Raw genomic sequence first — 19,550 nt, 5'->3', positions numbered from 1 at the left:
CAAGTAGCAAATCAGCAAATCCTCAGTTCCCTTCTCTGTAAAATGGGCAAAAGAGATTTACTTTTATAGTAAGCCTACCTTAGTTACTGTGGTAGACACTTGGGACCTGAGGATGCCAGAAAGAGCCTCCAGGAGACAGTTCAGTCTAGGTTTGCAGAGTTTGGGGTGATGGGACAACTCTGGAAGGGCTAGGCATGATGAATGTGTGAATCACCATGTCTGAATACAAGAGGGGAAAGAGAGTAGGTACAGAAATTTCCAGTATTCCCAGTGACCTCTCTATACCATGGTCTGACCTATAGCTGTGAGATGCCCTGAAGAATGAAGAAACAGGGCATTGATCCATGGCCCTACCTACAGGACAGGTCTATCCCCAAGAAAGGGGAATTGGACAAAGGGTCAGTGTATCTGTGGATTCAAGCTTAGAGAAAGAAATCTGCTTTGTCTTTCATCGGGGAGGGCTTCTAGGAGGAGGTGGGCTTACCCAGGGCCTTGAACATTTCCATACATTTGTTTTGCAATTACTTCTTCAGCCTCACTATGTATCTTGAGCTGCAGAGATGAATGATCTTGAGTCTTAGCCGTCCAGGTGCTCCCAATGTGGAAAGGACATAGAAAGAGCTAATTATTAACCCCAAACAATGAGTTGTCATAGTTCCTGGGAACATAGAAAAGATTGTGGGAGGCAATGAATCTTCGATTAGGTACCTTGAAGATAGAAAATGTAAGGAAAAGTGATCCAGGCAGAAGGAACAGCTGTGCAAAGCCTCCTAGGCATGGAACCACTATCCTGAGGGTATAGGGAAGGAAGAAGGTGGGGTGTGTCTAGATTGTTCAGTGGAGCACATTACATATTGTTGTCACATCGCTGTGCTCAGAGGGAGGCCACTGTAGCCTGGTGGGAAAGGACAGGTCAAGGGCTTTAGTTCTCAATGCTTCCATGCTTCTTCTCTCAAGAAATGGGGATTTTAATGGTTCTGGAGATGGGGTAGATAAACTTCCTGACACAGTGTGTCCTCAGTTAATGTTAGCTATTATTTGCTCCTGACAGCACCCCCAGCAGGGGAGGTCAGAACTTATTATCATCATTTGAAGGGAAAGCACTGAGACCTACCATGGACCTTGCCTTGGGTCACAGAGCTGGGCTTGAGCCCAGGTCATCTGCACAAGTCTACTACACGTGCCCTGATGTGTCTCAGAAGGAGAGAGTGGAAAGAAGAGACAGAATTTAAGTAGACAAATGATGGTAAATTCAGGGGGAGGGAATTCCAGGCCAGAAGAAGCACATGCATGCCTAGACACATTCATGTCATGAATAGTGAAATGGACTAGACACTGGTTCATGGCTGTTGCCATGCGTGTGTGTGTGTGTGTGTGCGCACATGCACACACAGTCATGAGTGTCTGTGCCAAGGGTGGGTCTCCATGATGGGTGTGAGGACCATGGGTGTCCATGTCTGTGGCCTGTTTGAATGTACCTGCCCCACCACCACCCAGCTCCCCTCCCACAGCTCCTGGTGAGCTTGCCCTCAGAAGTCCATTCCTTTTCCAGCAGCTCCCTGGGGCATCCCAGCAGCCCACGGCCCTGTTTGATTCAGTTCATCTATAAATCATGGCTTGCTGAAGAGATGAGAAAGAGTGGGGGCAGAACCCTAGCAAGGGACTGAGTTGGGTCTGCAGTTCACACCTGAGGCCCAGCCTGCTTTCATCTGTCACCCACCCCATATCTGCCCTCCCCCTTCCATACCATAAGCACTCACTGGTGCTTGCTATAGACAAGCCCTGGGCCAGTTCCAACGGGCAGGGGACAGGTACCAGTGCATAGAATTGAGTAAGATGTGACCCCTAACCTCTGCTGTCCTTCAGGGGGAAGTAGAGTGTATCCAGCTCAGCATTTCATTCAACACTCATTGAGCCCTCGCTCCGTGCCCCAGATATTGCTAGCACAGGGTGTGACGTGGTAATGCTATCTATAATAGCTAGCATTTATTGCCCACTTATTCTGTGTCAGGCACGGTGCTAAGCACATTATGTGTGCTAATTCCTTTAAGCCTCATAGTAGTCCTATGAGAACTATACTATTAGCCCTCATTAACAGATGGGAAAACCAAGGCACACAGAAATTAGGTCACACAACTTGGAAGAATCTGAGTTAGAATTTGAGCCCTGGAGTCTGACTGAAGAGCCCTGGAACTTAATCACCACACCCTAAAATAAGGTCACACATTCAGAGGCAGGAGAAATTAATTCCCACTGGGCAGATTAAGGAAGGCATCATTGAGGTGGTATTTTCATCTGGGGCTAGAAAACTCAAGAGTTTGTCAAGCGAAGTTTGGCATAGGGAAAGAACAGAAGGGGTCCTGGGGCGGGGGTGCATACACGCAAAACAGACAGGCTTGAAATGCTCATCAACACCACTCACAACCCCTTCACTTCCATTTTTTGGGGTGAGAAATGAGATAACGTGCAACCATTGAACATTCAACAAATATTTGTTGAGCATGTCTTTGTTCAGGTATAGCCCCTGAGGTGTGGTATACAGTTGGGGCTTAGTAGATGGTAGTCTCCATTGTTATCCTTACTGCCAGATGCCTGGGATTGCTTCTCATTCTTTCTTGCAACAAGCATTTATCAAACTCCTAACTATATGCCCAGCTGCTACTGTGTGTATGCACACACAAAGAATGTGTATGCAATGATGAGAAAGCAAGCAAGCCCTGCACTCATGTAGCTGACTTGCTACCAAGGAGGACTGCAAGGGCATTGTGTCCACTCTTGGAGTGTAGGGGTGTCTCCTGGGTTTCACAGGCTTAAGATTAGGGGTGACATGGTCAAGAGCATAGGCTGTGCCCATGAGACTCAGTTGAATCATTCATGGCAAGTTCTAATTTGCTGACATGCCCCACACAGGCACAGGCAGAAGGGTAGAGGCATGCCTGAGCCCACACCTCACTCCCAGGGAACCCCTGCAAGTGTCCCGGAAGGCCTGGCTCTGCCTAGCTTCTGGATCACTCTGCTTCCCAGGTCTCTGGATGTCATCTGTCTGCCCTTGTCTGTATCTGCCCCCTGGGAACCCAAGATGTCTCCTCTGCCCAAGGATAGGTCATGAAACTCAGCCCTGTCAAAAGACTGACTAGGACTGCAATATTTTCTTTCCCTAAATGTTAATGTGCTGACAATAAGGGGACTTGAAACCATGTGTGTCATCTGAGGAAAGAATAGAAAGTCTGGGGCAGCTTTGCCTGGAGAAGACTTGAAGGAGACATGAGACCCGTCGGCAAGGATTTGGAGGCCTGTCATGTGGCAGAGGAGCCTGCTAGTTCCCCACAGTTCTGGAGAGCAGGTGGAGGACCATGGGGGAAGAGTTCAAAACACAGACTGGGCTCAGCACAAACACAACCGCCTTCCCAACAGGGCCATCCATCCGTCTGTCCGTCTGTCTCCTGCAGAAACATGCTCCCTGTCACACCACCAGGAACAGCCAGAGGCTTGTGCATCTATGGGGCCCAACTCCCTGATTTTTGAGGTCCCTTCCAGCTGGAGACATAGTGACTCCATGCTCTGGAAGAGGCTTCCTTTGACTGGCAGACAAGACTACGCTGGCACCCCTTGATGGTAACAATACCTGAGGGCATGCTGGCAAAGGACATCTTGTCACTTTTATTCACAACATCAATGCAATTTGCAATGGCAAGCATTTGTTTCACCCTGCCTTCAAGGGCTATCTGAGGATTCTGAGGGGGCTGAGGGAGCTAACGGGGCAGGAGTCAGCTCCCTAAAAGAGGATGGCATTCATTCACACTGCAGGGGAATGTAGAGTCCCCGTCCTAGAGAGGTTCAGCTTTCCTCAGCAACATGTCCCCTTCTTCAAATGGACTTTTCTGCAAAATCCCAAGATGTGAAGCCAGGGGAAATGATGCTGCTCCGATTGAAGAGGGCTTGAGAGACCACAGCCCCATCTGCTCAGCATCTACCTCTGTAGCCCCTGAGATCCCAGGAAACCCTAAGTGTTCTGAAAAGCATACCTTGAGAACCACAAGTGAGCGTGAACGTCAGGGCAGAGAGCATGGTGGACTGTCTGAGCCAGACTTCCTGAGCTTGAACCCTGGCTTCCCACTTACTAACGGGATGACTGTGAACATGGTTGTTTGACCCCTTTGTGCCTCCAGATTCCCCCCTGTAAAATGAGGAAAACTCATAATGCTTACCTCAGTTGTTGTAAGGACCAAGTTGATCCTGCATGTGAGCACCTGGAACTCCTGTCTCATTCTATGTGTGATGAGGGATCACCTCTTCCACAGATGACAAAACTAACATTCAAGACTTCCATGGCTTGCCCATGGCCATGGAGCAGGACCTGGTGCCTTCAGGTTGTCCAGGTCAGAGCTCATGGTTGCTGTGATCCCTGAGGTAGACAGTAAACTGGGTGCAGGGGCTTCCGGTGGTTGAGGCTGTGTACTTGGAATAGGAGGCCTTAGCATGTAGGTAGGCCTGACAGGTGGATGGAGGTGGGGGCTGGTTGCTGGTGGCTTTTTCCCACAGCAAGAGGGCCAGGAAGTTGGGAAGGGAGAGGGAATTCTAGAGAGAGCAGGTAGTGAATGTACTCCCCAGGGCACTGCAGTGGTAGTGGGAGGGACCCAAGAGGCTCTGAGAGTTGGGGGTGACCCCTGGGTAATCCTCCATAAGGCCATGAGGTCTCATGGCCAAGCAGGAGAGGAAGGGAAGGCAGAAGCTAAAACCACAGGAACTGGGACCAGACAGCTATCGTCAGCTCTTAATTACCACAATCACTGGCACCGAAAAGCCCACGCAGGCTCCTCTGTAAATAAACTGCGTCTCCTTGACTTCAGGCCGCATCCCAGCGCACACATATTTACAGTGCACGTGTGATCTATGCTGTTCTCTCTCTGCTCACTCCCCCACATTCTCACTTTTGGTCAAGGTTTTGCCTTCCTTACATTTGATTTGGGCTAATGTTTACACCACCTGTGAGGGATGCAGGGGAGGTGTTTAATCTGCATTTACAGAAGAGAAAAATGAGTGCTTGTATGACTTGTCCAAAGGCACACAGCTAGAAAAAGCCAGGATTTGGGCAGAAACCTGGGATTTTCCTCCCATGATAGGCCTCGTGTTTTTGTTAGGGGCATCAAAGGCACCACTTCTGAAGTATATGACTACTGGGTGCTTAGAACAGAAGCTACCAAGGAGCCCCTGTTAGCATTTAGGACAGTGTAGATCATGTAGATGGCGTTGGTGCCAATAGGCTGGGAGGGCCAAAGCTAAGCTCAGAGGCTAAGGATGGAGGGGTGGGCAGAAGCAGGAGGGATGGGCTTCCAGCACAAGGAAATCTGAGCTAAAGTGGGCAGAGTTCCAGAGTCTCTTTTGACTACATATGTGGCTGTTGAGTCTTGGGCAAACATTTAAGAGGGTCTGCAGTGCCCATAAAGCAGATGTCATCAGAGGAACTGTGGAAATTGCAGTCCTTTGACCCATTTCATTGCAGTGATGGCTCAGAGTAGGGGTGGGGTGGTCTGGAAGGGCAGAAAGGCCATACAAAAGCAGTGGCCTTTTAGAGGGATCAGTGGACCTAGTGAATCCTGGCAGAGCTAAGGGGCACACGTGACCTCTCCTTTGAGGGTATCAAGTTTGTAAAATGAGACAAAGAGACTGAAAGACATTCCAAGTGGCACAATTCCCCCATTTTACAGATGAGGGAACTGAGACATGGAGCGGGGAGGGACTTCCCAAGTTCACCCAGCAAGGCAGAGCTAGAAGTAGAACCCCTGCTCAGGGCTCCCAGTGTCCTGGCCAGATGGAATGGGAAGGTGTTTTGTCCTGGGAGACTCTGGGATGGAGAGTGGCTGGCCCTGACCCACAAGGATCTGACTGTGCATGTCCTCCCTAGGGGCACCCACCCGCGATGTCCTGCTGGTCTCTGCCATCATCACCGTCAGCCTTAGCGTCACTGTCGTCCTCTGCGGCCTCTGCCACTGGTGTCAACGCAAACTGGTGAGGCTCCTGAGGGCCGCTTTGGGGCGAGGTGGGGGGGCGGGGGAGGGCAAGACCTGGCTCTGCACCCGGCCGCTCCCCCACTACAGCATCATGAATTCTCTCCAGTGCTCGGAACACATAACCCATCTGCCCACATAGTCAAGCACACACGTGGAAATTCACACCACAGGCACACATACTCCGTGCACCCTGCGTTTGCCTAGGTCTTGGTCGCATCCATCTCTTTTTACACACCTTGGGGACACATTCGCCGACAGATTTGGGTCTCAGGCATTCGCACGCTCACTACTCATACACGCGCGCGCACACGCCCCACCTCCCGCATAAAGAGCTGCAGACACACACGCGCAGACTGAGAATTGAGGCCCCTTGAACACCCGCCCCCCACAGCGCACGGCGCCCCTCCCCTCCCTCTCCCCCGGTGGGCGTGGCCGAGCAGTCTCTGGCCAATGAGGAGACGCCGTGAGCACCGCCCCACTCCCGGCACCCACACATCCATCCTGACTCTCCCGGTTTGTACAAGCACAAACGGCTTCTTTTCATTTTTAACGAGGGCTGGGGAATTAACGAGCAGGATTAGAACATCAATAAGTAACGAGACCGTCAGGAGGGACATTCATCACCCGAGGGCGTCGGGGGTGGGGGCGGGCTGAGCCACCCGCCCCGGCCGGCCCGCAGCCCTCAGGCCGCTAGGGCTGCGGTTCTGCAAGACCCCCACTCTCCGCCTTCATCTGGCGTCCTGCAGCCCTGACCAGAAGCGCAGTTGAATTTTGGGGGCTGCGGGGGGCGCCACCAAGGGTGTGCCTAGAGATGTTCGAGGTGCAGTGCCTTTGCTGTTTTCAGCTGAAGAAAGATCCATGGCAGGGGTCTTCCACCGCAGGGGTTGAGAATGGTGTCAGAGTGGGAGACAGGGTGCCACACCTGGAAACCCCATTCTCTCCCTGTCCCCAGACACAGAGGGACAATAAAGACAAAGGATGAGGGGCTGTGGCCATTGGCACTGGGTGGGTAAGGCTTCAGCCTTACTGCTATGGAGGAAGAGAAGGCACAGATTCCCTTGGGAAGGGGTTTTTGGGGTCTTGTTTGGGACCTATGGGAAAAACCTAAGAGGACCATGAACCAGCATGACTCCTTTAATAAAGGCAACCTCAGGGACTGGGGGCGAGCCTCTCTATCCTGGGGTGTTGAGTGTCAGGCAGCTCCAGCCCTTGGGGAAGAACCATAGGGCAGGCCAGCTGAGCTCCATGAGAGCATGCCTGAGAGTAGTGAGTGTGTGCTTGACCACACCTGTCCCTGCAGCAGGTGTGTGGAACTAGGCTGGCTGCCTGTAGTGTTCTTGGGACCCCTGGGTCTGCATCTGTCTTAGAATTTCAGGGGCAGTAGGTGGAGGGGGCTTGGCCACATGACTTGGTGTACCAGTGTCCCCAGAGTGGGGGGTGGTGACTGAGTGCACACTGCAGCCCTATGTGCCTGTTGCAGGACCCATTAAAAGGCAGGGGAGGAAGGTTGTATGGCAGGCACTGCCGGTGAGTGTGTGTGTGTGTGTGTGTGTGTGTGTGTGTGGTGTGTGTGTGTGTGTGTGTGGTGTGTGTGTGTGTGTGTGTGTGTGTGGTGTGTGTGTGTGTGTGGTGTGTGTGTGTGTGTGTGTGTGTGTGTGTGACGTGCACCCCTGAGCTGTAGGATGTGGATCATTTTGTCAGCTCCTCCTGAGAGCTGTTGCTGAGGTTTCCATTGTTCTGGTCTCCCCTGCATATGTGCTGCACCAATGTGTGCATGTGTGTGGTGAGACACCCCTTCCAGAGCCAAGGTAACACTGGCCCCACCCCCTCTCACCTCCAGTGGGATCAGAGCTTGGGCCAGGAGTGCTAAGATGACTGTTGTTGCAGCAGGTGGGGGCTGTCAGTGCAGGGAGCACCTTGGGCAGCTGAGAGACGCAGAGCCAACCTCCTCCCCAGTCTCAGCACCCTCCCTGCTGCAGCCAAGACCTCTCTCCAGGCTCCAGACCATACTCTGTGTCTTGACTTGGCTTTGGATAAAACATTACTTTCCTAACCCCCAACCCCCTCCCCCATGGGTCCCAGGTACCAGGGATTTTTGCCCAGGCTGTCTCCTTGTTCTATGGAAGGGGCTTTAAATTCCTGTCCCCCACATACACAGTTGCTGAGCTCTCCTTGCCTTCCTGTCCCCTCAGCACCAGTGATGTAATACCCTGACAGCCCAGATCCCATTTCCAAACATTAATAACTTCCTTAATCTCTGGCTGGCTTTTTCCGGCTCAGCCTGACCAGCCCCCTCCCTGATAAGCAGGCTAGTGGTGTGAGCTCCTCTGGAGCCTCCTAATGTCTCCTGGGACCCACCTGGGTTTCCTGTTAACTTGGGTTGCCTTATAAAATTCCCCTTGCCCCCTAATCAAGTCCTGCCCAGGTTCCTGTTACTACTAGTAGCCTAGCTCCTACAGCCAGATGGAAAGGTCCTCTTGGCTGTGGAAGGAAGAGGGACAGGCAGAAGCTCCTAGAACCTGGCCTTAGGGAAAGGGCAACTGACCAGCCTTAGAGGAGAGTGCTGACTGGGGCAACTTCTGCCAAGAGCAGAAAGAAAGAGGAGAGGGGTAAGGAAACATTGGGAATGCCATCAACAGGGCCCATCCTGCCCCACACTGCCTGGGAGCTAGAGAATAGTCAGGGCTAGGCTCCTGCCTAAAGGTCCTGCCAAAAACAGTCCTACCTCTGATGTTCGAAGTCAGTACTGGAAAATATTTGGGATTTGAATTTCTGGGTAATGATGGGAGAGATCAGAGACTGGGCTGAGAGAGAGCTGCTTTGTGGACCCAGAGGGTCCAGCATCTCTATTTTTAACTCAAGATTTTGGCAGTAGCCAGAGGCCCAGGCCTCAGGGTAGACAGTGCAATAGGAGGGGCACTTCCAGTTGACTTTTTGTTGTTTTTTGGGTTTTTTGGCAGTACTGTGGTTTGAACTCAGGGTCTCAGGCTCACTAAGCCTGAGCCACTTGGCCAGTCTTCCAGTTGATTTTTGAGAACTGCCCAGTCGTACCAATCCCCACTCTAGGTACTAGAGAGAACATACAGAACTGCTTTTGTGGGCTCCATTCCAGGGTGTGGGAGCTCAGGTAAACAAACAGAGAAATGATCTCTGGGACCAGGATGTCCTCTTTCAGGGGGCTCAGTTGGTGACATCACACCATTTCAGGAAGGTGGAAAGAGGCCAGAAAAGGGACTTGGCTAAGGTGACACAGAGAATGTGAGGCACTGTTGGAGCCAAGACTCAGATGCTCTTGAGACGTGGGGGTGCTGGAGGTAGAATGGGGCTCTCCTCTGCACCCTACACCTTCCTGGGAGCTACAGCTCCTGCCTATCTCTCTAGACAGACAGCTCCTTGTGGGGCTACAGCTGGCAGAAGCATCTGGGAACATAGCCTTGGAGGCTCTTATTTTGCTTTGGGAAGAATGGAATAATTAACTGTTGTGGCTGTGGTATTGGTGCACATGACAGGATATTGGGGAAGTGTGCACATGTGTGTGCATGTGTGCGTGCATGTGAGTGCATGTCTGTATTTCTGTCTATCCACACTAAGCTAGGCAGGGGTAGGTCAGTGCCCACTGGGAGAAGGGGGCAGGGAACAGTCCTAGCCCGTGCTTAGACCCAATCTTCCCACTGCCTGCATCAGTCCTGGACCTGCCCTGCCTATGGCCCATGGGTACGTGTGAGGATGCTTGGTGGCAGCCAGGAATGTTAATGGGGCTGGGCTCTGTGTGAGCTAAATTTAGAAACCCACACTGAGAAGGTGAATGGTGCTCACCTTCCAGCAGCAGGCCCAGTCGCCACTGCAACCTTGGCCCTTCCTCTTGCTGGAGGGCTAGGGTGCCCACCTCCTGCCCTGCTCCTCCCCTCTTCATGCTGGTGTGAGGAACCCTGGGGCAGGGGTGTTCCAGGGCCTACGTTGTCCCCATCCCCACAGAGTCAGCTTGCAGTCTCCCTTCCTAAGACCACCTTTTACAAAGGCCCCAAGGCATGAGGACCCCAGGGAGGCCCCATACAGTGACCTCACAGCCCTGGCAGGACTGGGCATGTGGCTTTTTCCCCGCCTCCACTGCTCACGTCACCGGCCACTGCCAACCTTGCCCTGCAGGATGCCGCCCCCACCATCTGGGGGTGGTGACGTGGACAGTGTGACGTGGCCAGGCGCCTGTGAGCCGTCTGTCCGTGGCAGAGGGAACTGTGTTTCTGGGAGCCAGGCCAGAGGCCCAGGAGACAGGCAGACAGGCTGGCCTGATACCTGAGGGTTAGGCGTGAGGCACATACTGTGGGTGGCAGGCAGGTCCTAGAGCCCACTGGGGCTCCAGAGCAGCCAAGCAGGAGGCAGGACCCCACAGTATTGACACCCCACACATGGACTCTGGACCTTATTGCAAGCCTGGACTCTGGTCTTCTCCCTGTATTCTGGGGTCCCTGTTCTGGGGAGGTGAGGAGGGTCGAACCTGTCCCCCAGGAGTAACTGTGGTGCTGTTTCCACAGGGCAAACGCTACAAGAACTCCTTGGAAACGGTGGGCACGCCAGACTCAGGGCGTGGGCGCAGTGAGAAGAAGGCCATCAAGTAGGTGCCAGGATGCCAATTTATGGGGGCACGCAGGCAGCCCAGGTGGGAGGAGCCCATTCTCCCCTGTCCTCAGACCTGGCCACAAATACATCTACATTGTCCCCTCAGTCCCCCTGAGGCCATGCTGTCTACCCATCCCCATAATCTCAGCACCCCAGGGTGACCCCAGGCCTCCCCGCCTGCCTGTGCCCCCGGGCAGTTTTCTGAGGCAGGTTTCAGAGCCCCCAGCCAGTTTTTCTGGCTGCCTCACCCCCACCTCTGTCTGTACCCTACCTCAGTCCTGGTCTCTTCAGCCAGCCCTTGTATCACGTACACACTGTCCCTGAGCCCCTACTGACCCCTGGACCTACATCCTCCTCCCCTACTTCCCGCTCCTGAATTGGGAGACCCTTCTAGTGGGCTCTGGTTCTTTTCTCACATCTCACTCATGTTTTGACCTGGAATGGGGACAGACAACCCTTGAGGACCCCAGCTGGCCCCAGCTCTGGGCTTCTTAGGAAGCAGAGCTGTAGGGAGAAGCTCGGCTCTCCCCTGTCCACACTTGAGTCCTACTGCCACTGACTTGCCCAGGGTTCCCATTGAGCTGTGAGAGCCCTGTTCTGTAGGCAGGGCCTCTGTCTCTTTGCTGAGGGTCACTTGGAGACACACTCAAGAAACCCCCCGCCCACCAGGCTGGGGTCTCCAGGGGCTTAGGCTCTGGGAAACAAGGCTTTCTTAGGAGGGCCCCTTGGTCGATGGCCCCAAGGTTTTCTCTCGGTGGAGCTCAAGCCTTCAATGGGAATATGTCAGCCCAGGGAGGGATGGTTCACCTTCCATCTTAGCCTAGCCAAGGCCAAGCCTACCAGCCAAGGAGCTCTGCCTAGAAGCCATGCCTCCCAGCCGTCCTGCCCTTCCCCCTTCCCTTTCAATTCAAGGCCTGCTTCCCTCCCCAGCCTCTTTCCCTCTGTCCCCTGTCGCCCTGGCCCAGGCCTTCTTGCCCTCCTGTATCTTTCTCCTTTCCCTGACCTCTCCTCACCCACCAGAGCTCCCTCTTCTCCACCCCTCCTCTTTTTTCATCTCTTGCTCTGACCCTGTTTGGGGCCTTCACAGAAGCTGCGGGGGTGTGTCTGGGGTGAGGGGTAAGTAGAAGGGTGGGCCAGCTGAGGGGATGGGTGGGTGGAAGGCTCAGGAGGAGCCACGGGAAGCCTTTGAAGCTGGGTTTGGTTGCACACTCTCTAGTCTTCAAAGATAAGAGCTGGCAGGTCTCAGGGGCTGTTACAGAGCATAGGCCCCAGGCTTTCTGAAGGGGGAGACATTTAGGGGAGACCACATGCAGGAAGCATGGGAGCGACCCAGCACCCCTGCTGCCTCCAGTCTGGGTTGTTTGCAGTCCTGGGCAAGGGCAGGGGGCCTGTCTCGGCCAACTGATCATAACCTTCCTGTAGAGGGGCTCATGTGGCAAGGCCAGGAATTCTGGAAGGGGCCATCCACCAGCCATGGGGGAGGAAGGGTAGCAGGATAGGTAATGGGCTCTACCATCTGGGATCAGTGCCCAGAGGGCTCACGAAGAAACAGGGCAGCAGCACCATACAGCCCCCCTCTCTGTAGCCATGTAGCCCCACCATCCAAGCCTACCCCAACCTACTGGGCTGTCAGCTGCTCTGCCCCAGAGGAAGGAATTTGCTACTCATGTCTATGTGTTTGCTATTCCCATGCCTGGGCAATTTATTTACTGCACAACAACCCCATGGGCTTAGGACCTCCTTTAAAGGGATCATCTTATCAGGGATTCTGGAAAGCTGCATTTTTAAGTAGTGCTTCCTAAACTGTGTTCCTCAGAGTGCTTGTGCCCCGTAAATGAGTAATGAATCAAAGTTCCACAGCCAACCTGTTTGGGAAACAATGCATCCTCTCTCCTATTTGGTGACACTGATCATCATTGGCACATTAAATGCTCTGGCACGTCCTGAAGTAAAGGAACCAGTTTTTCCCAAACCTCTTTAATTAGAGCTCCTCTTTTCCAATACCACAGTAGAAACTTCAGGGACTCTGGAGCTCCCTGGGATACTAGCCTAGCAGTGATGACTCTGGGTGGATCTTGTTCTCTAGGACCTAGGGTTGGAAATGAGGGTGGGGGGTGCGATCCACCTGCTTTATCTGTCCCATCCACATCTTTGTGTGATGCCCTGCTGGAGAATGGAGCCAAAGAGCATCTCTGGTAGTCATGGGGGTCTTTGTGGAGAGAATAGTTTCGCCTATGGCCTATCCTACCTCCCTCACCTCTGGTCTCCACTGTCCCTGTGAGCTGGCTCAGGGACTAGGTTTTGAATTTTGTGCACAAAGTCCCCTGTGAGACCTTTCCAAGGTGTATTTTGGCCCAAGGCCAGCATCTCTTCTAGGCCTATGGTGTCAGCCCAGCTTCCTACCGTTTTTTGCTCTGTTGTTCCTGTGTGTGAGTTTGAAAACCAAGGTCAAGGTGAAACTGTCAGAGGCAAGAGAAGCAGGTTCCCCCGAACAGTCTTCTTGATCCTCAGGGAGTATGCCCCCATGTTGCCCTGCCCCCAGCCATGCTACACCTTGGGCTGACATTGGAACAGCCTCAGCCTGTCCCAGGCATACCCAGGCTCTTCCACAGCTCCTTCTTCCAGCAGCACTCCTACGGCCAAGGTGTGGCACCCTTCTAGAATGATCCCTTGGCCTGGAGTTGCCTCTCTTCTCCCTGAGCCCTCAGACCTCCTCCTTGGGGTCCCAGGAAGCTGACAAGCTGGTAGAAACCTTGTTCTTATCTTCTGAGGTCTCCAAGTCATGCCCTCTGCCAGCCCAGGGTTCTGCTACCTGCCCTATCTGGAAGTCCCTACACTCTCTATGCTCCTAGCACGTTGGCTCTTCCAGTACCACAAGTCACAGTGGGAGTAGTAGCAGACTGAGGGGGTGAGGATCCCTTCCAAATTCAGCAACTCCATCTTGGAAAGGGACAGGGCTCAGGGAGGGACCTCCCAGCTGGCAGGCCAGTGCACACAGAGGACCTGAGGCTGAGTCATCCCCATCATTCCCACTCAGAGAAGGACTGGCTTCCTTCACACGGGCCCCAGAATAAAGGACCCTGATGATCCTTGAGGTAAGAGGCCTGGGTGTCCCCTCCCTCCTCTGGGGGCCCCACTCGCCCCAACCACCGCATTTGCCAGGACTGGAGACGCTCTCCAGCTTACCGAAACCCACCCCCAAATCTCATGGAAATGTATCCCAAGCTCACCAGTGGTAGGAAGAGGGAAGAGGAGTCCAGGGGGTGCTTCAGGCCAGTGAAGAGAAGATGGAGGGGAGAGAGCCACCAGTCTTCTCCTTTGACAGACAGTGAAACGAAGGCCAGACAGGCAGCGCCCACAGTTAGCAACAGACCTGATCTACTTTCCAGCTCCTTCTAGCCAGAAACTAATACTCTCCCCTTCTTCCAGTGCCCTCCACCCCACCTATGCCCTGTCCCCAGCTCCTACTGCCCTCTGTTCCTTCCTCTTTTATCATCTTTCTCTCTCCCACCAGCATCCCAGGTGCGAGGCTCCTGTCCACCCACTGCAGCTTGCTCCTTCTGTGCGGCTTCTCCCGCTGGCCCTCCAGTGCACATGTGTGTGTATGTGTGTGTGTGTGCGTGTGCATGTGTGTGTGCGCACGAATGCCCGGCAGAGGCTGTTGTGCCCACCTGCCTTTCTTCCTCTGCAGGAGCAGACCCTTGAAACCCTGCCCTCAGCGTGCCCCCTGGGGTTCCCGCGTCCCTTCTGCCCCTTCAGGATTTGCAGTCTTGTTTCTTCTTGTATTTCCCTGTTTTCTCCCCTCTCTCTCTGCCCCTCCAGTGACCTAGACAGAGACTTTTGGAATAACAATGAAAGCACAGTGCAGCAGAAATGGAGTTCCTACCCTCCCAAGGAGTTTATTCTAAACATTTCACCCTACGCCCCTTATGGCGACCCACGACTGTCCCTCAAGTGAGTGACTTTACCTGGTTTGATCATATGTACCGAGTACCCGCGCACACCCTCCTTCCCTCCTCCTGCCCTCTCCTGGCCCCCTTTACTTCCTTCCTGCTCCCCTTCCCCCCACTTCCCACCCTTCCACCCCATGGGCAGGCTGGCCATGGAGACGAGCAACCCCTCCTGCCCCCTTGCCTGCCTGCCCCTCTCCTGTCCCCTCCCCCAGGGCCAGCCACACAGGAGAGTCCCCCCCAGATGGCCTGGTCCCCACCCTCTGTGCAGTCAGGATGGGGTTGCCCGTTTTGGTCCCTCCCTCTCAGTTGTGGCTCGCTTTTTCCTCCCTGCTGTGTGCTGCTGCCGTGGCTGCTGGTGGTCGGTGGTCGGTGGTCGGTGGTTCTTGGCGGTGGTGGCGGTGATGGTGGTGGTGGTGGTGATGAATTCTGACTAACACGGCTTTCTCTTTCTCCCTGCCTGGGGGCCTCCTGGCCTGGACAGCCCGCTCTTCCTCCGTCGTTAACCCTTCGTTGTCCTGTGGGATAGAGTTGGAGGTGGCTGCCCTCCCCCACCCCCGCCGCCCCTGCCCCAGGCGGTGGGGAGGGGCCCCCCTCCATTGTCGTGGTGCGTTGTTCTCCGACCCTAGCCCGCCCGGTCCCCTCTCTCCTCTGCAGGCTCCGCTGTTAACCCATTTGCAGTGCTGATGTCTTTCTCTCTCTCTCTCTGTCTGTCTCTTGTCCGTCTGTCTCTCTCCTCCTCTCTCACTGTCTCTTTTTTCCTTTTATCTGTCATTGTTTTTCCTTCTTTTCCACCCCTCCACCCCACGTGTGGCCTGCCCTCTCTCTCCCACCACCACCCCCGGTGCCCCTGTGGCTGGGCTGCCTGTGCATGCCTCCAGTGGCACCCTCCTGTCAGGCGCCAAAGTGGCCGCCGCGGCGGGGCTGGCGGTGGAGCGGGAAGGCCGGCTGGGGGAGAAGCTGGCACCGGTGCCACCACCTGGAGAGGACGCCTTGAGAAGCAGCGGGGCTGCCCCCAGCGAGCCAGGCAGCGGTGGCAAGGCTGGGAGAGGCCGCTGGCGGACAGTGCAGAGCCACCTGGCCGCAGGGAAGCTCAACTTGTCCAAGTGAGTGATGGCGCCCCGTGGCCACCGGAGCCATGAGCTCAGGCCTGCCCCTGCCAGGATGGACAGTGGGACCCCTGGCATGACTGCTGCTGCCCCCAGAGGTGCCATCCTCGGCCTCTGGCTCATTCCATCCCTTCACAAGACTCTCTCATCGTCCTTGCCATTGGACACAACCAACTCAGCCATGCAGTGTCACACTTCAGCCTCTGGTGGCTGCCCCATCAGATTCTTCCTTTGCCAGTACCCAGGTCATTCCATTCTCGGCCCCCAGAGCAGTTTCATTCCAGTCCCTGGGCCATCCCATCCTCTTTGATTGGCCACCCATTTCAGCTGTCAGGTCATCCCTCCATGGGCTGCAGGCCTGTGTTGGTCCCACCATAGGGCCATCCCATCTTTGGGGAGCCAGCCCATCTCAGCCTGTGCCTGTGCCACTCATCAGCCACAGGACCTAACCCTCTTTCTGCCAACAGATGGCTCTAGATGCAGCATTGAGCCGTTCCATTTTGGAACACCTGGGGACTTCATCTGCTTGTCCCAGTCTTGCTTGTACCATGCCACCATCTGTTACAGGGGTTCATCCATGAGCAGTCACCAGGCCACCCCAGTTGTTCACCTCATCTCAGCCATCCCCATTGGCTGTCCCAGTCTTGGTCAGCAGCTGGGTTTGGGTGTTCTTGGAGGTTGGGTTTTTGAGCCCCAACTAGCATCTCCTTTCAGATGTCATGCAAAAGAACCTGTCCCTTTTTAATAGGTGAGCTTACCAAACAGTAAGTTCCATTCTTGGGTGATGGACATAGGACTGGCCTCTGTTTTCCAAAGATGGTTTGTCTCCACATGGGGCAACCTTATTCTCATCTTGGCTTTCACACGCTTCTAGTTCCCAAGAGTGGAACCCTTCCAGGTCCTAGGTCCTTCAAGCTATGGCCATCCTCACACACTAAGATGTCAGTTCCATTTTCAGCTATTGGAATGGCCGCACTCCCAGCTAGTGCACTGACCTCCTTAGAAGATCAACAGCCCCGGCCACCTCTTAGCTGTTGGGCCATCCTGCTGCCTCAATTTAAGGCCCTCCTGATTCTCTTCAGAAGTTCCACCATTGACACCACTGAGGGCCACCAGGCTCAGACCTCATTGGCTTGTTGGCTTGAGTAAACCCAAGTTGATTTCTCCCCTGACATCTAGCCTCAGGAAGGTCCCAAGGGAAGTCCCATACCCTATCAGAGAGCCAAGACCTACACCCTGCTCTCCCCAGGCTGCCCTGGCCAATCTTCAGGCTGGTTAGTCCTTCATGCCATTCCCTGGCTCTAGGCCTGGAGGAACCAGTTTTAGTTTCCTATGACTGAGAGATTGTAAATTGGACTAATTTTGGATGTGATAGGAAACCAAAATGAGGTCAGCAAGGAGGAGGAGGAGGAGATAGCCACCAATGTGCGGTCCTTCCTCTGCCTCTGATTGCCCCCAGGAAGCTGTGGATTGATGGTTTGGCCCAGCCTGGGCCTACCCTTGGGGATGGCCCTGCTTCTAGGCCTGAGTCAGGCAAGGGTGCTGACCCCGGGACCCTAGCTACACCCACCTTTTGCTTTCTTCTCTCTCTCTCTTTCATTCTCTCTGTACTGTATTTTCTCTTCTCTTCCCTCTCTCTCTCTCTCTGTCTCTGTCTCTCTCTGTCTCTCTGTCTCTCTGTCTCTCTCTCTCACACACACACATAAACACACACACACCCCCACACACACACTTTCTCTTTCTTTCTGCTCACAGGAGCCACCTAACTATTGTCTTTTGGTTCCTCGGGTAGGATCAGGGAGCAAGCAAAGCTGAGGTCTGGTTGCAGTGGTGAACGCAGCTCCCAAGGGCCCTGGTCCTCCTCCCACTACCCCCAGGGCATTTACACTTGTCCTATGGCCCTGGAGTAGGGGTTGGCAAACTTTCTTAGTAAAGGGCCAAGTAATATTTAGGCTTTGTAAGCCAAGTTGTGTCTTTCATACTACTTGGCCCTGCCATTATAGCAGGAAAGCAGCCGTAAATGGAATGTAAACTAATGCCAGTGGCTGTGTTCCAATAAAACTTTATTTACAAAAACATGCGGCAGACCAGATTTGGTCCACAGGCCACAGTTTACCAAACACTGCCCCAAACAGTTATATTGGGATAGGGAGGGAAGGGACAGTGGAGGAAGAGGTTAAAACTTCAGGTCCAGGGAAAAGCAACTTACTTGGAGCAGTTCAACCCAGTGTCTGACTGGCTTACTTGTGCTCGGGCCACAGCATGCTTCTGGTCTTTTCTGGGATGTTCTGAAATCTCTGGCCAGATCAAGAAGCAAGCAGGTTACCCCAAGGGAAACCACAGACTCCTGGCACCAACTTCTGGCATTTACCCATACAGCCTGACTCTATTAGGTCCTCATGGCAACTCTGACAAAGGCAGCTCAGGGATTGTTTTACACTCCCAATTTATAGACAAAGAAACTGAGGCCCAGGAACAAAGAAGTCTGGTAAAGACCCATCCCAGAGCCTGAATCTGAGGCTCCCTGGCCACAGGGCAGGAGTCTGTGGGCCTGAAGCTGCTTCCTCTCCTCTGTGGACAAAGTATAAGAATCGCTGGCTGCCCCACCTCACCAGGCTTTACTAGGCCAGCTCTGCACTGGCCTAGATTTCCTTGTCTCCAAAGGACAGTAGTACCTAAAACACAGAGACAGACTTTCCTGGTGTCCCTCAGTGAGATAGCCAAGGGGGCAGCAGCAGCAACCTACCACTTCCCATTCTGACATGAAGGCAGCTACAGGACCCAGAGGATCTGCCTTCACCACACAGCAACCACTGTTCCTGCGGCCCCACTCAGACCACCAGAGAGGCCAGCCCAGATGGGAGGTACTGGGGCATTAGCAAAGCCAGGGCCAGACAGGGGTGGGTGGGGCTGACCTGGGGGCCTCAGGGTTGGCTCAGGTTTTGTGGCCTCCTGAATGAGGTGGTGGCAGTGACGGCAGCAGCGACAACCAAAATGGAGTCCTGGCGAGGTCCAGCTGAGCACACCCTGCACTGGGGCCTCCCAGCCCCGGCCCTCGGCTTCTTTCTCCTCCACTGTGATCCCTTCACCTGCTTCTCCTTTCTCTCCTCTCCTTCACCTGCCCCAAGTTTCGAGGACTCCACCCTGTCCACGGCCACTACCCTTGAGTCTATCCCCAGCTCCACGGGAGAGCCGAAATGCCAGCGACCCTGCACCTTGATGCGGCAGCAGAGCCTGCAGCAGCCGCTGAGCCAGCACCAGCGGGGCCGGCAGCCCAGCCAGCCCACCACCAGCCAGAGCCTGGGCCAGCTGCAGGCCCATGCAGCCTCAGCACCAGGCACCAATCCCCGGGCCTATGGCCGGGGCCAGGCTCGACAGGGCACCTCGGCCAGCTCCAAGTACCGGGCAGCAGGGGGCCGCAGTCGCTCCAACCCAGGCAGCTGGGACCACGTGGTGGGGCAGATTCGAAACCGAGGCTTGGACATGAAATCCTTCCTGTAAGTCCTCCCCTTGAGCCGGCTGGCCCCCCACCTCCCCCACCCAGCTTCCTTCCCCCCCAAATCTTGGGAACAGTCGATTTTTTGTCTTTGGCAAATGCCAAGCAGGCTCTGTCACCCTTTCCCCAGCCTCTCTGAACCTCCCCAGTCCCATAGAAAGATTTGTATCTGATTCACCCTCTGAGGACCCCAGGTTCCCCTCACTGTTTCTAGGGCTCAGAGACGTGCCCCCCCACACACAAACACAAACACAAGCTAATTGGAGACACTAAACAGTGCTCCAGAGGTCCCTGAGATGTGTCCTCTCCCAGCCAGTCCCAAGCTGTTTCTCCTCTCCTCCTTTCCAATTCCATCTCGGTCACTCCA

General features: G+C 54.4%; 1 protein-coding gene across 7 annotated transcripts in view; it reads left to right on the top strand.

Moving 5' to 3' along the window:
- Syt7 (synaptotagmin 7) overlaps positions 1-19,550 on the top strand; it is a 59,842-nt gene that overhangs the window by 15,792 nt on the left and 24,500 nt on the right. For 2 of the 7 annotated variants that reach the window (XM_074046885.1, XM_074046882.1), the window contains exons 2-6: positions 5,906-6,009; positions 10,544-10,623; positions 14,451-14,582; positions 15,460-15,684; positions 18,816-19,184. In XM_074046885.1, coding sequence (XP_073902986.1) covers positions 5,906-6,009; positions 10,544-10,623; positions 14,451-14,582; positions 15,460-15,684; positions 18,816-19,184 — 910 coding nt within the window. The remainder of the gene's footprint in view (positions 1-5,905; positions 6,010-10,543; positions 10,624-14,450; positions 14,583-15,459; positions 15,685-18,815; positions 19,185-19,550) is intronic. The other 5 variants (XM_074046892.1, XM_074046897.1, XM_074046913.1 and 2 more) reach the window with 5 other exon arrangements.

This window comes from Castor canadensis, chromosome 1 (assembly GCF_047511655.1).
Source record: "Castor canadensis chromosome 1, mCasCan1.hap1v2, whole genome shotgun sequence".
Lineage (NCBI taxonomy): Eukaryota > Metazoa > Chordata > Mammalia > Rodentia > Castoridae > Castor > Castor canadensis.
Note: the sequence above shows the minus strand (reverse complement) of the source record. Positions and strands in the feature narration are given on the sequence as shown.